General features: G+C 31.6%; 2 protein-coding genes across 2 annotated transcripts; both read left to right on the forward strand.

Annotated features, from left to right (window-relative positions):
- The first annotated feature begins 1,924 nt into the window (after positions 1-1,924).
- LOC105769937 (glycerophosphodiester phosphodiesterase GDPD2) lies at positions 1,925-4,076 on the forward strand. Its single transcript, XM_012590917.2, has 6 exons — positions 1,925-2,318; positions 2,400-2,584; positions 2,826-2,885; positions 2,978-3,355; positions 3,437-3,633; positions 3,720-4,076. Exons 1-6 carry the CDS (start codon positions 2,234-2,236, stop codon positions 3,940-3,942), a joined length of 1,128 nt encoding a protein of 375 aa, XP_012446371.1. The 5' UTR covers positions 1,925-2,233; the 3' UTR covers positions 3,943-4,076.
- Positions 4,077-9,901: 5,825 nt separating this feature from the next.
- On the forward strand, positions 9,902-11,205 carry LOC105769867 (NAC domain-containing protein 83). The gene is made up of 3 exons (XM_012590813.2): positions 9,902-10,321; positions 10,415-10,674; positions 10,754-11,205. The coding sequence occupies exons 1-3, from the start codon at positions 10,141-10,143 to the stop codon at positions 11,048-11,050; spliced, it is 738 nt and encodes a 245-aa protein (XP_012446267.1). The 5' UTR covers positions 9,902-10,140; the 3' UTR covers positions 11,051-11,205.
- Positions 11,206-13,467: the final 2,262 nt, after the last annotated feature.

Consider the following 13,467-nt stretch of genomic DNA (forward strand, 5'->3'; position numbering starts at 1 on the left):
TGCCTCTAACCTTTAACTTCCAACTCAACTCTCTACTAAAAGAAGTATAAACAAAGGGTCAAATAGTAAATTTATAGATTGAGCATAGTAAGTTCAAGAGAAAGAATTATATGAAACTGTGATTCCATGTTATTCCTATCCCTTTTTAATAGGAGAATGACAAATCGGTTTTTTTTTTCTTTTGATTTATAGTATTTTTAGTTGAATTTGAATGTTTTCAAGAGAAAAAAAAAGCTGATTTGTCATTCTCCGAGATGACGTGGAATCACAGTTTAATACAATCTCTTCTCTTGAGTTGGGTTAATTCAAATTGATTAGATTATTTTTGGTTTCAAATCTACAAAGTATTTGTGGCTGATGAAGTTGAAATAGTTGGTGTGGGTCTCCTTTTGGGATCTTAATTAGCTAGCTAGCTACACCATCCCATTGGCAGATGGTATGCATCCCAAGAGAACACATTGGTTGCTGAATCAGATTGTGCTCTCCTCTTATCAACTGTTGAATGACAACCACACATAAACAGTCTTTCTACCACATAAAATGAATTTAATGCTAAGTTATTGACATCCACAACCAGTTTTAGATGAATTGAAATTGGAGAAATGACTAATATTGATATGATTGGATCCCAACAATAAAGAAAGCAGCAACTGAATTAGAAGAGGATCCAACACTACATGATAGTTGAAACAAAACTAATGACAAATGGGTAGGTTTCGCTTCGCTGCCTTGTTAGTACTGCAATGCAATAAATTTATCAATTAGTAAATGATCAAATTACACTTTGCCCCCCAAATGATAAATTTTTAATTTATTTCTTTAAAAATTATAAACATATAAGCTAATACAATGATGAAATTATATTTTAACTCTCAATAAAATTCATAACACAATTCCACTCCCCAAAAGAAAATTTATTTTGACTTTACCCTAACTGATTGACACATGAACCAATTAGGATTAATTGAACTAGACAAGAAATTTTATTGAATCAGTTGGACCAATCTTCTCTTTTATTTTTATAAATTTTAATAATTTATTAATAAGCGAACGATCTAATTGATTCAACGCTAATATGCTAATTATTTGCTTTAAACAAAAGTCTATATATGCTAATTATGACCAAATCAATAATTCATCATTCAATAAACATTATTTAACAATCTTAATCCTAACGTAATTAAAGTACTATTGAATATTAATCACTCAAAATAAAAGCACGTGATGTAATCTTAGCTACTTCATTCCAAGAAATTACTTAATCCAAATAATTTCACGTCCCTGACACGTCTTCAGATCCAACATTTACGCTATTATGTAATATATCTACCTGCTGACAAACAATACAAATCAAAACTGCAAAGCACATGCTTGCCTAATTCCCAAACCATATAATCAATTAATATCTGAAAAAAAATTTAGTCAGAATTAGATTATATACTTTTACGAATTTCATCATTTTAATAGTCTATATATTTATAATTTTTAAAAAATTAAATCAAATTTTTATCGTTTTTGAAGATCAAAAATACAATTTGATTGTTACTAATTCAAAATTTTATAAATTATTACCATATATATTTAAGTAATATTTTTATTTGTATTTTATTGAATCCTAAACCTGTTAACCTTATAACTAAATAAGTCCCTAACCATTAATTAACCAATTAACAGGCCTTTTCAGTCTACCCTGGAAACACGTCATGCCAAATTGGCAACGCTCCCCATCATCCACCCATGCATTCCCTTTTCCTATCTATATATCCAACTATATATAGTTTTTATGATATTATATTCCTAGTTAAGCTTGGCTATCGTGTACCTGTTATCAACATTATCTTATCCAATTATGGCCTTCCACGTCTCTCCTAGCTGTTCTATAACTTAAACGTTGAGGAGTTAACTCTTTTAAGCTATGATCTAAAATTAACCAATGATAGTCCTAATTGAGAGCGTTGAGGAGTTCCACCGACAATTGTCATGCACCCGGGAGTAGCAGATAAATAACTGTGTTACAACGCAATGAGCTGTGATATAACGGAGAATATGTCGAAGGCACACAAAGTTGGAGGGAATATGTTATATGTAGGACTGAATATTCCCTATACACATATCTTGTCCCCTCCTTAAATACCACACTTGTTCTTTGGCAACAATTCAAACAATCCCTCCCTCCCTCCTTGTTCCTTTAATTTCTTGTAGTAGCCTTTTAGTTTTTATTATAACAACAACAATGGCTCTTAAAACAATCCTTCATTTGTCCAACCTGCCAAACCTCGACCATGTCCCAGAAATCTACTCCACCTGTTTTTCCAAAGGTAATTTTTGTTTGTTCATTGTTCTCTATGTTGATTGAATGATATGATTGAGACCTTTTGTTTTGCTTGTGTGTGTTATAGGGTTGGATTTGAACAGAGCATCATCGTTTAGGATACCAAAGTTTATGGTGATAGGGCATAGAGGACATGGCATGAACATTTTACAGAGTTCTGATTCTAGAATGAAAGCCATCAAAGAGAACTCCATTCTCTCCTTCAACTCTGCTGCTAAATTTCCCCTTGACTTCATTGAATTTGATGTTCAGGTAACCATTCATTCATTCCTTTTTTTCTGGGTTTCTTCTTCTTTGAATCTTACACATGAATGAACCCACGTTGTTGTGTCGGTAGGCGCCGTGCAAGGCCCGCTTCTTTTTTCTTATAGATTTTTGCTGTTTCAAGTAAAAGATCACTGATGGTGTGTGTTTGTTTTCCTTCAAATGAAATAAAAAAAGATTTTATCACGGTAAAAAAATAAATAAAGCAAGCCATTGTGGTTTTTTGTAGGTAACAAAAGATGACTGCCCTGTCATTTTTCATGACGACTTTATCCTGACTGAAGAGAATGTATGTTCACTTTTCTCGTCTTTGGTTTCTATACTTTATGCACCATATGTTCCTTCAAAGGTTCAATTTTTATTTACTGTGTGGTATTGCAGGGTACTATATTCGAGAAAAAAGTCACAGAATTGTGTTTAGCTGAATTTCTTTGTTATGGACCCCAGAAAGAAGCAGGGAAAGAAGGGAAATGTTTATATAGGAAAACAAAGGATGGGAAATTCGTTAAATGGAATGTTGAAACTGATGATTCACTTTGTACATTACAAGATGCTTTCCAGAATGTGGAACCTTCTTTAGGTTTCAATATTGAGTTGAAATTTGATGACTTTGCTGTTTATCAGCAAGACCATCTCCTCCATATTCTCCAAGTTATCTTACAGGTGGTGTTTGAGTTTGCCAGAGATAGGCCTATAATCTTCTCCACCTTTCAGCCTGATGCAGCTCAACTTGTTAGGAAGTTGCAGAACAACTATCCTGTAAGGACCGTAGCTGCTTGATTGAGTTGGTAGGATGTTGTTTTACTAATGTTTTTTATGTTGGAAAAAAAAAATCAACAGGTTTACTTCTTGACAGAAGGTGGGGCATCAATTTACTATGATGTTAGAAGGAACTCACTGGGGGAAGCCATGAAGGTGTGCTTGGAAGGTGGTTTACAGGGGATTGTTTCAGAGATAAAAGGGGTATTTAAAGATCCAGGAGCAGTGCCTAAGATCAAAGACTCCAACCTCTCTCTCCTCACATATGGGAAACTCAAGTAAGTTACTAAATTTCCAATACAATGCTGATGCATGGAAGGTTCTTAATTATATCTAACAATGAAAATTGTTATTGTTACTGCAGCAATGTGCCTGAGGCAGTGCACATGCAATATTTAATGGGAATTGATGGGGTGATAGTTGATTTTGTTGAAGAGATCTCACAGACAGTGGATGATATGATAAAGCCAGCCAAAGAGATGACTACAGAAGGGAAAGGGGAGAGTGAGGCAAATTCAAAGCTTCAATTCTCACAGAAAGAGCTCTCCTTTCTATTAAAGCTAATCCCGGAGTTGATACAATTCTAAGTCTTGCCCTTAACAGCATATTTTTGCCCATTCTTTTTCCCTCTTCAAGGGCTGTAAACCAGTCATACAAATGTTTGTAGATAAAATTGGTGTTTTCTGAAAATCATTCCTAATATCATTTTCACTTTCTAGTCTTTTTAGCTGCAAGCATGTTTTACTCCCTTTGATTCTCCAATTTCTTTTATCCATATTAATCCTTGATTTTTCAATCTTAGTTCATGCGATGATGTGTCGCCAAATTCAAGTAACATTATGAAGGATAAAAGAGTTACTACTCTATAGTGTAACCATTAGATTAATAAAGTTTCTATCCTCCCTACTTTCTTCTAATGGTATGAAGGAAGAGAAAGATTTGTTAATCAAGCATAACCCCTTTCTTAAGCTTAATTAGATTTCTCTTTCATTAAACTTATAATTCCATCAAAAGTTATAAAATAACTACTAACATTATTAGGTTATTACATGTTGATCACTCGTCCGTTAATATAAAATCACCTTTATAGTAATATTTTACATTTTTTTAAAATAGTTTTTAAATCTTTTCTTTATTAAGGCATTTGATAAGAAAATTTTAAATCACCTAAAATTAATATTTTCATGATTTAATTTTTTAATTAAATTATAGAATTTTTTCAATGAACAAGTGTGGAAAATGGTAAAATTCTTTTTCAACTATTTCTATTTTTTTTACTCTATTCTTTTAATATTATCCTTTAAATATTTTATCTTTAATTTTTTAAATTACATTTATCAAACAATTTAATTATTCTGTACTTTATTTTAAGAAAACAAATGTATATCTTGAATTTAGTACTTAATTTTTCAATTTATCAAAACATCCCTTAAGTTGATGTTTGGTTAGTTCATGCCTAGTTGAGGTTTTTATAATAATATAGGTAAATTAATCTTAAAGGATATTTTTTAAAGTTAAAGAGGGAAATTTTTTTATAACACAAAATAGTGAAAGTTGAAAGTAAGTTAATTTTTACCCATCAAATATTAGTCTAGATATTTGTTAAGTTGCAGTTAGACTAAGTCACTACTAATAGGAAACAAAGATGGACACTAGAGGTTTGTTCATGTAGTTTAGGAACCTCTTATATCTACGGGACCTTACCTAGAGAATTAATTTGCTTTGCTCAACAAGTCAGACCCATTCACTAAACAGTAACTTCGCTCCTATACTCACTCAACAAATAGTAGCTTCACTCTTATACTCAATTTAGATAACTTTTTTTTCTAAAAGTTTTTCACTGAGAGCTTAAATCTAAATTGATTGACTAAATTCAGATTACTTAAAATATTTTCACTCAATAAAACTGTTTCTATATGACAAGAGTGTACTTCCAATTGTCTCTTTAACCTAACTAGTTAGTGCATATATAAGAGTTAATATGAACAAGTTACAACTAATTACAATTACTTAATTTCACTAAAATAACCACAAAAACAAATTTTCAATAGTCTACATAATGGCGGAGATCTTCTCGGTATCTTCTTTTTAAGGAAACTTAGATTATATTAAAAGTCTTCAATCCAAATTTCACTTGTCTTGATTTTAGCTCAGTTGATTTCAATAATGAGTTCAATTCACCAACATAAACTCCAAATAAATTTCATAAAAAATAAGTCGATTTAAATATGATAAATTTTAACTTTGTTAGCTTTTCTTCAAGTTGTATATGACATTAAAGCAAGCACTGACAAAGGTGACGAAAACAAACTATCTATAATAGTGTTGAGGGAGCTAATTTTTTTGGAAGAAGTTTTTGAAGTGTTGTCTCTCGTATTTTGTTATGAGCCAATGTACCATGAGCAGTTGCTTGGTGAGCATGATTCATAAATCTGGGAGCGCCTCTGTTGGTGCACCTACAAGACCCATGAATGTATGTCAGTATATGACATGCGAATAATTATTAAACTATCTGGGCGTGGGGAGATTTAAACTATCAAACTGAAACTTATAAAATACTTACCCGCAATAATAATACCCTTAAGGTATGAAGCTCAAAAATCATTATTTTTATGTTATTTTTCATTCTTTAGCATAGAAAAGTCTTTGTATATAAACCTTGTTGATTAATAAGATTTTTTGGTTTAACCTTTCAACTTTTATAACATTAATTTAATTAATAGATAGATAGATAGATAGAAAAGAAAAAGGGGGAAATGGCTATTCATATAATTTAAAAGATAGACATGTTTTATAGTTAGAATGATGAATGAAAGAGAGAAAGTTTCCTAGAACAGTAGCATTCAAATGATTGGAGAATGTATAGGAATAGGAGGTAGACAAATAACAGCCCAATTTGCCCAAATATGGCGGACGACTTGTGCTTGTGTTATCATTTCATGGACATGAACACAAACTATGCATACGCGTAGTGTAGTGTAGAGCTGAATATGGATTTGGGCTTCATCCCATCTTAACCAAAGGAGTGATTGGTCACCTGCCCTTTTCAACTCTCAAAATTTGCCTTTGCCTTGCCTTCTTTTCCATCCAGTTTCGGGACAACTGTATAATAATGCTAAATGTTTGTTCAGAGTTGGGTGCAAAAGGATGCCATAAACATCAACTTTCAACACTTTCTTCATACAACTTGAAGGTTCCATATAGATGCACAAAATATCATTAAAACAAAAGTCCACAGTATTTTGCTACTGTTAAAAATTGCTCCCGATTCGAGCTACTATATCATATCTACACATTGATTTCCCTCATGATATATGTGCTTGAGAAACCATTCAATTCCTTGTGACAAGTAATTTTTATAAGGCATAATATTTTTTTAATTTTGCTGATGTGGGTTACCTTGTGGATGACATGTTCGTATTTAATTAATTTTTTAAAATTTTAAAACTTCAAAAAAGTTATTTTTAAAAATTAAAAATTATTTAAAAAGTATAAAACTTTAAAATTTTAATTAAATGTTGATTTGTCATTCACATGACAATCCACGTGTATGCCAGGTCAACAAAGATAACAAACATTAACTTTTGCATCTATTTTGGGGTGCTTTGATAAAGAATACAAATTTAAGGACTAAAAAGATAAAAAAAATTACATGAAGGACTAAAATGATTTTTTTGTAAAATTGGAGGGCAAAAAAATCATTATGCCTTTCTAAAAGTAAGCTGAGATATTGGGTCCCGACCGTTAGAGAAGCAGTGGATACATTTTTCTGGAGAAAGGGACAAAGTTGATTAATTTGCATAAAAAATTAATATAGAGATACAGGTGCTTGTTAAAATCTTTGAAGAGTTTTTTTTTTTTGTTTGTTTTATTTGGTAATTATTTAATACAGTCGGTTAGTTGTATTTATACACTAAAAAAATAAAAAATAAAAATAGTTGGATTGAATTTTTAAAAAATGTAATAAAAGAAAAATAAAGTAGAATGCAGGAAGAAGATTGAAGGGGAAGGCTTTGATTCTATTGATGGAAAAAGAAGGATGATTGTTTGATTAAGTCTGTAATTAAAGATGCAAACAGGTCATTATGTTGACTCTACAGATTCTGCGGACAAGAAACTGAGGTTAGCTACAAGCATAACTTGCTTCTACTATATACCTAATTTCAATTATTGATATATGTTAATATATAGAAATGAAAGACATGGTTCAGAAATATAAGGTGAAACAGCTGTGTAGGACCAAACTTCCAATTTTTAATTACGCAAGAAATTTTAATGTATTAATGATACCACCCATTTTCTCAATATTTTACAAAATCACAGTACGTTTGATACTCTTCAAAGACATTACAAAAATGAACTTGATATGACATTGTTAGGAGCAAACAAACATGTAATTATACCAAAGATTTTTAGGAAATAAAGAAAAAAACCATGGGATTTCTTAGAATGGGTAAGTATCCATCATCATTGTTGACTTAGGGCCTTGAGGAGGCCATTGTTGCTTCTTCATGAGGATGACTGTTTTTGAAATGGGTGGTCATTTTTTAGTGGAACTCTTCTTTAAGATGCACATTTCCAAGAAACAAATATGGGGGCATAACTGACTGACTATATTTCACTTTTCAGGGTCAAAATAGTATTAAAGTTTTTGTCTCACCATTCATATTTATCACATGTTTTGAATACTTGAATTATACAAAGAAAATAACACTCTAAACACTATATGTAAGAAAACCATTTTCTTAGATTTGATATTTTATAGTACAGATGTTTTTTTTATAATTTAAATGGTAGTTAATTATAATAAGTTTCAACTTTCAAGTTGGTTTCTAATCATTAATTACCTACCTACACAAAGAAAGAGTAGTTTATGGTCGGAGTTAAGTATGATATTAACATATTTTATGTTTGTTCAAGTTCAGTCGAGCTTGAAATATGAGCTTAAAATTTTGCCCAAATTCATTCATATTTGCAAAAAAACTAACCCAAACTCATTTTAAGCTCATTCATTTTTTTATTTTTTATTTTTAAAAAATATTTATATTATATTATTTTAATATTTAATAATTTTATACATTTTTTATTTATTGAGATCTTTTATATAGTCATTTTAACATTATTTTATTATTTACATTAGAGTAATATTATATATTTAGTATAGATTTATTTTTTTAAAGTATTATAAATTACATAATATATAAAAATAACATAATATAAAGTATTATAAAATTAAAGATAGGCTGGTCAAGCTAGGCTTAGGCATTGAATATTCAAGCCTAAGCCCGACCCCTATTTTAAACGAGACTAATTCTTTTATCTAATCTCATTTTGTAAGTCTAATATTTTTATCTAAACTCTCTCAAATTTCAAATCGACCTGCAGAGGAGTAGCCAGCTTATTTCCCCTAAAAGTCGGAGCAGTAAACAAAGGTAAATTAGTAGTAATCTAGATGTAATATTTCACTTTTTCCTTTCTCTCATAATAACACCAAATATTTGAACTTTTTTATAAGTAAAAGATTTTAGTGAGAATAAATCTAGACATAATTTATAAATTGTAAGATTTAAATGTTTAAAAAAAAAATCTCAAGTTTCACCCATTTTTGTCCAAGTCTTGTTCACAAGACAATATACTTGTCTTAAAACTTTTCACCCTTTACTCTCATGATAGTGAGAAATAGTGGGGAATAGAAGCTGTAAAAAGATGGAAAAGTCAAAAGATAAATGATAATTAATATTCCATAACCAACAAAATTATGAAGCAAATCTAGTAGTTGGGGGAATAAAACGAAACTTTTAAGCTTTGAACATGTTGATGTGGGCAAAAACTTTGATTTTAAGCCAAAAACATAGAATTACAGAACACAGTAAGAGGTAACAACCATGTCCATGTGCATGATTAAGTTGGAGGGTAACCAAAACATAAAATCTAACAACAAAATCTTTATCTCATTATCCGCTTGAAGGATTAGAATTTAGGAAACATAAAAGGATCCCACTTTTTCACTTTGGGTGAACTGTAAGGTTTTCCCTTTCATCATACACTTATAAAAATCTGTTTTCCAATTAACCTTATTTTCATTGACACTTCTAATTGATGATATCCACACTTATCTTTCCTTTTTTAAATTAGATCGAGGTTGAGGGAATTAAGGAAGACATTTTCAAAAGTTAATTGGGTGAACTAATAATCATAATGTTGTAAAGATGATAGTATTTGAAATGGACGATGGAGATGCAATGAATGGATGTAGTAAGTATTACAGAAAAGATATGTGCCCTTGGATGTGTTTGGAGGGGAGGGGCTCCACTTAAAAAGAAAACTAGCACCAAAGTGGGCTCATTGCAGAAAATGCAGAGAGGGAGAGAGGGTGCTTTGACCAAAAACGGTAGAAGTTTTCTTACACGTTTCTGTAAGAAAAGACCCGTCAACATAAAGCAATGGTTTTTTTTTTTTTTTAAATTACGGTCAAGGAAAGAGTTCCAAGCTCCGAGTCAGAATAAGAGCAGTTGTTTTCCTCTCTCTATATATAAAAGGAACCTATCTGTCTTTCTTCTCCCTACAAGTCTTCCTTTTGTTCTTTTGCCTTTTCTTTGCTTTGGGTTTATTTGGACATTTCAATCCCACATGGGTTACTTTGCTTGATTTCAATAAGCTAAGCTAGCTTCGAGTTTGGGGACTTTGAGAGATTTCATATAAGTTAAAACATATATACAAACTTGAGCTAGCTGGTTGAGGAGGGTCTTTTTTTTTTCTTTGTCGAGAGTTTTTAAGTTTTAAGCATGGAAGGTCAAAGGTTTGTTGTAAATGGAGGGATCAAAATGCCCATTGGTTACAGGTTCCGTCCTACAGATGAAGAGCTTGTGGTTCATTACTTGAAGAGAAAGGCTTTGAACCTTCCTTTACCTGCTTCTGTCATTCCTGAGTTTGATGTTTTTCAGACTGATCCTTGGAGTCTACCAGGTTAGGCAATGAAGTTCAATGCAAAGCCTTGTTAAAGTTTAATGAAACCTATGTCTATATCATGATGTTAATATTTGTGGGTTTCACTTTCAGGTGATGTGAAAGAAAAAAGGTATTTCTTTAGCAGCAGATATGGTAATGACAGTAACAACAAGAAACGTAAGAGAGTAGTAGCTGGTTCTGGTTACTGGAAGCCAATTGGTAAAGAGAAACCAATTTTAGCTTCTGGTACTAATCAAGTGGTTGGGATGAGACAAGCTTTGATTTTCTGTGAAAGGAAGCTTTGTACTGATACTAAACCCCGATGGCTCTTGCATCAGTTTCGTCTTGTTGGCTCTGCAGATCAAACACAGGTATGAACATAATATAACTTTGTAGCATAGCTCATTTGCAGCACTCGTCATAGTAATTATGGATTCTCCATATATGCAGATGACCAAGAGGGAATGGCATGGGGATTGGGTAGTTTTCAAAGTGATTCAGAGGAAGAGAAACGCAAAAAAACATGGAGTCATATGTAGCAATAGTCAGACTACTAGAGCAGCAGCCTACATGCCTAGTTGTATTGATTTTACAGTGGAAGACAGCTCTATGTTTGGTCCTCCTCAACCTACTTCACCAAGTTCAAGTGAAATCACTGAGGTGTCTCCCAATGGATTGTTAGATCAGGAGGAAAGCAGTGCTGCTGTCATTACTACTTTTTTACATTATTGTATGAGAAAACAGTAAAAAAAAAAAAAGTTTCACACTTTTTCACTAGACTTTGTATGAGATGTTTTCTTTAACTGTGTTGTGCAAGAAATGAGCAAAAAGGGAACAGAGAGGGCAAAAAAAATTAACAGTTGGATTTGAAGGACTATAAGAAATTGTGTTGTTGAAGCAAATCCCAAACCCTTTTACCATATATGAAAGTTGAATTGTTGTGAGAGGGGAAAGTGGTGGCACAAATTATTGCTGAGTATCTAAGCTTTTGTTTTATAAAAAAGGCAAATGATTTTTAAGGGATGACCAAAAGTAGATACACAAACTTGAAAGAAAAATAGAGGCATCAAAGGAAACAGGTAAAAAAGAAAAAGTGGGTTATGGCATTACTATTATCTAAATTGTAAATCATAAGATGGTGGCACATGGGGACTCATTTTCCTTGTATATTATACATATGAAGGCTTCCATTTATGGAATCTATGAGAGGTGATTGAGATTATTATTTAAAGGGGTTTCAGTTCCAAACCACATTCAAAAGTAAAGAGATTCTTTCTCAATGTCTCTCCATTCAAAATGATTCTTGTATGTATATAATTAATGTGGTGTTGTGCTAAAAAGAATGGTTTTGGTTGTGTTGGGAAAGGGAACAAAAGACAGACAATAAGTTTATACTCCTAATATATATATTATATATATATATATTCCCAGGCCAACTTCTTCTCATATGTATGGCATGATGATCAGAATAGGATTCTTGTTGTCACCCAAAGAAGAAGAAAAAGGAAGCTGGATTTTTGCCTAAACTCAACTCTTCCGCTTCTGGTTTAGCCACCTGCATAGCATAGCACTTAGCAGTGAAGATTACGGTTTTTGTTAACGTTTTATTTTTATAATCGCAACTATCCATAAAAAGTAAAAGTCATGTAAGTGAGTGCAGCAATCAGAAAACAGGTTAAGAATCATCCTGCAATTTCTTGATTCCTAGAAGAGCATCATTTATATTTTCTTTGGTTTGGGAGTAGGACCCAAATTCACATGTCTTATGTACTAACAACATGTGAATGTACAAAAGACAGCCTCCCACCAACAAATGCAAGCAGCTAGATTCAACTCAATTTCAACTAGTAGTAGATGTATGTCGGTCGTATATTATTTAGTGAAATGGGGGAGAGGTTGGGGTGTTACGGAACTGCCGACCAATGTTTCTTGTGGGAGTGGGTTTTATTAATCATGGTGTGGGTGTTATCCCGTAAAAGACGCCATTACAGTTGGTTTGCGGCGTAGATTGCTGACTTTACGGCTTCCGTTTCTTCACTCTAGGCCTGGATTGGTAGGCCCTAAACCAATCATATTAACCCATCTATTAAAACCCACCAATTTTGTTCTAATCTTTAAACAAGGAAAGTTCAACTTTAATTACCCACAATTGCATTATGCATTTATGTCATATGTTTATGGATTTATGTCTTTTAAAATTTTTAAAATTTTAAAATTGTAAAGATAAAATTGCACTTTAGTTCTCTTAAAAATGATATAAATTTGATTTAATCTTTTAAAATTTATAAAGATATAGACTACTAAAATGATAAAATTATATTTTTACTATCGTAAAAATTACAATTTAATTTTTGCCCCTCTAAAAAGTTTCTGACTTCACCCTTGAATGTATTGTGACTAAATGGCCTTATAAAAGAAATTGTCTATTGTCCATGCAGTACAGTGGTTGATACTTGGGTTAATCAACCGTTGTTTTAAAACTTGATGTTTAGTGAAAGAATAAAATATACGAGAAATCTTGCTCTTTTATAAGAAAAATAACAAATCTAAAAAAATCTTTAAAAATTTTCATATCTAATCATTTTTCAATATTCAAGAGTAAGACTTAATTATACAAACAATTTATAAAAAGAAAAACATGTTTTATTAAGATTCATCACCGTTGTTAGGGATCGACCCATATAAACAACAAGATAGTTAAAGTGGAGAAGAACGAACATAAATATTTTACTTGAAAAACCCTCAAAAAGGGAAAAACCACGAGCAATGGAGTCTTTGACTTTTCACTAAATGAGTAAACAAACAAGAGTACAATATGGAAAAACTAAACCTAAATGTATTAAACGTACATTACCCAAACCCTAAAAATAAAAACCTAACTCAAGAATAAAATTCTCTCCATAGTTACCACAAAACTTTCACCAAAACTTATATGCAACTACATCTTGTCATGTCACACCCGATTCTTATTAAAGTCTGGAATTAAAAAGGATCAAGAGTTAATTGAAATAATTTGTAGATTTGGTGGGCTCTACTGAAAAATATGGATAATTTAGTGGCTGAATGGTAAATAGTTGGATTTTAATTCTGGTTTAGTTAAGTTGGAACCGGCTAGTTCCTTAGTGAAAGGTAAAATGATTATTATTGGATGGTTATTTGGGGCT

This window comes from Gossypium raimondii, chromosome 7 (genome assembly GCF_025698545.1).
Source record: "Gossypium raimondii isolate GPD5lz chromosome 7, ASM2569854v1, whole genome shotgun sequence".
Classification (NCBI taxonomy): domain Eukaryota; kingdom Viridiplantae; phylum Streptophyta; class Magnoliopsida; order Malvales; family Malvaceae; genus Gossypium; species Gossypium raimondii.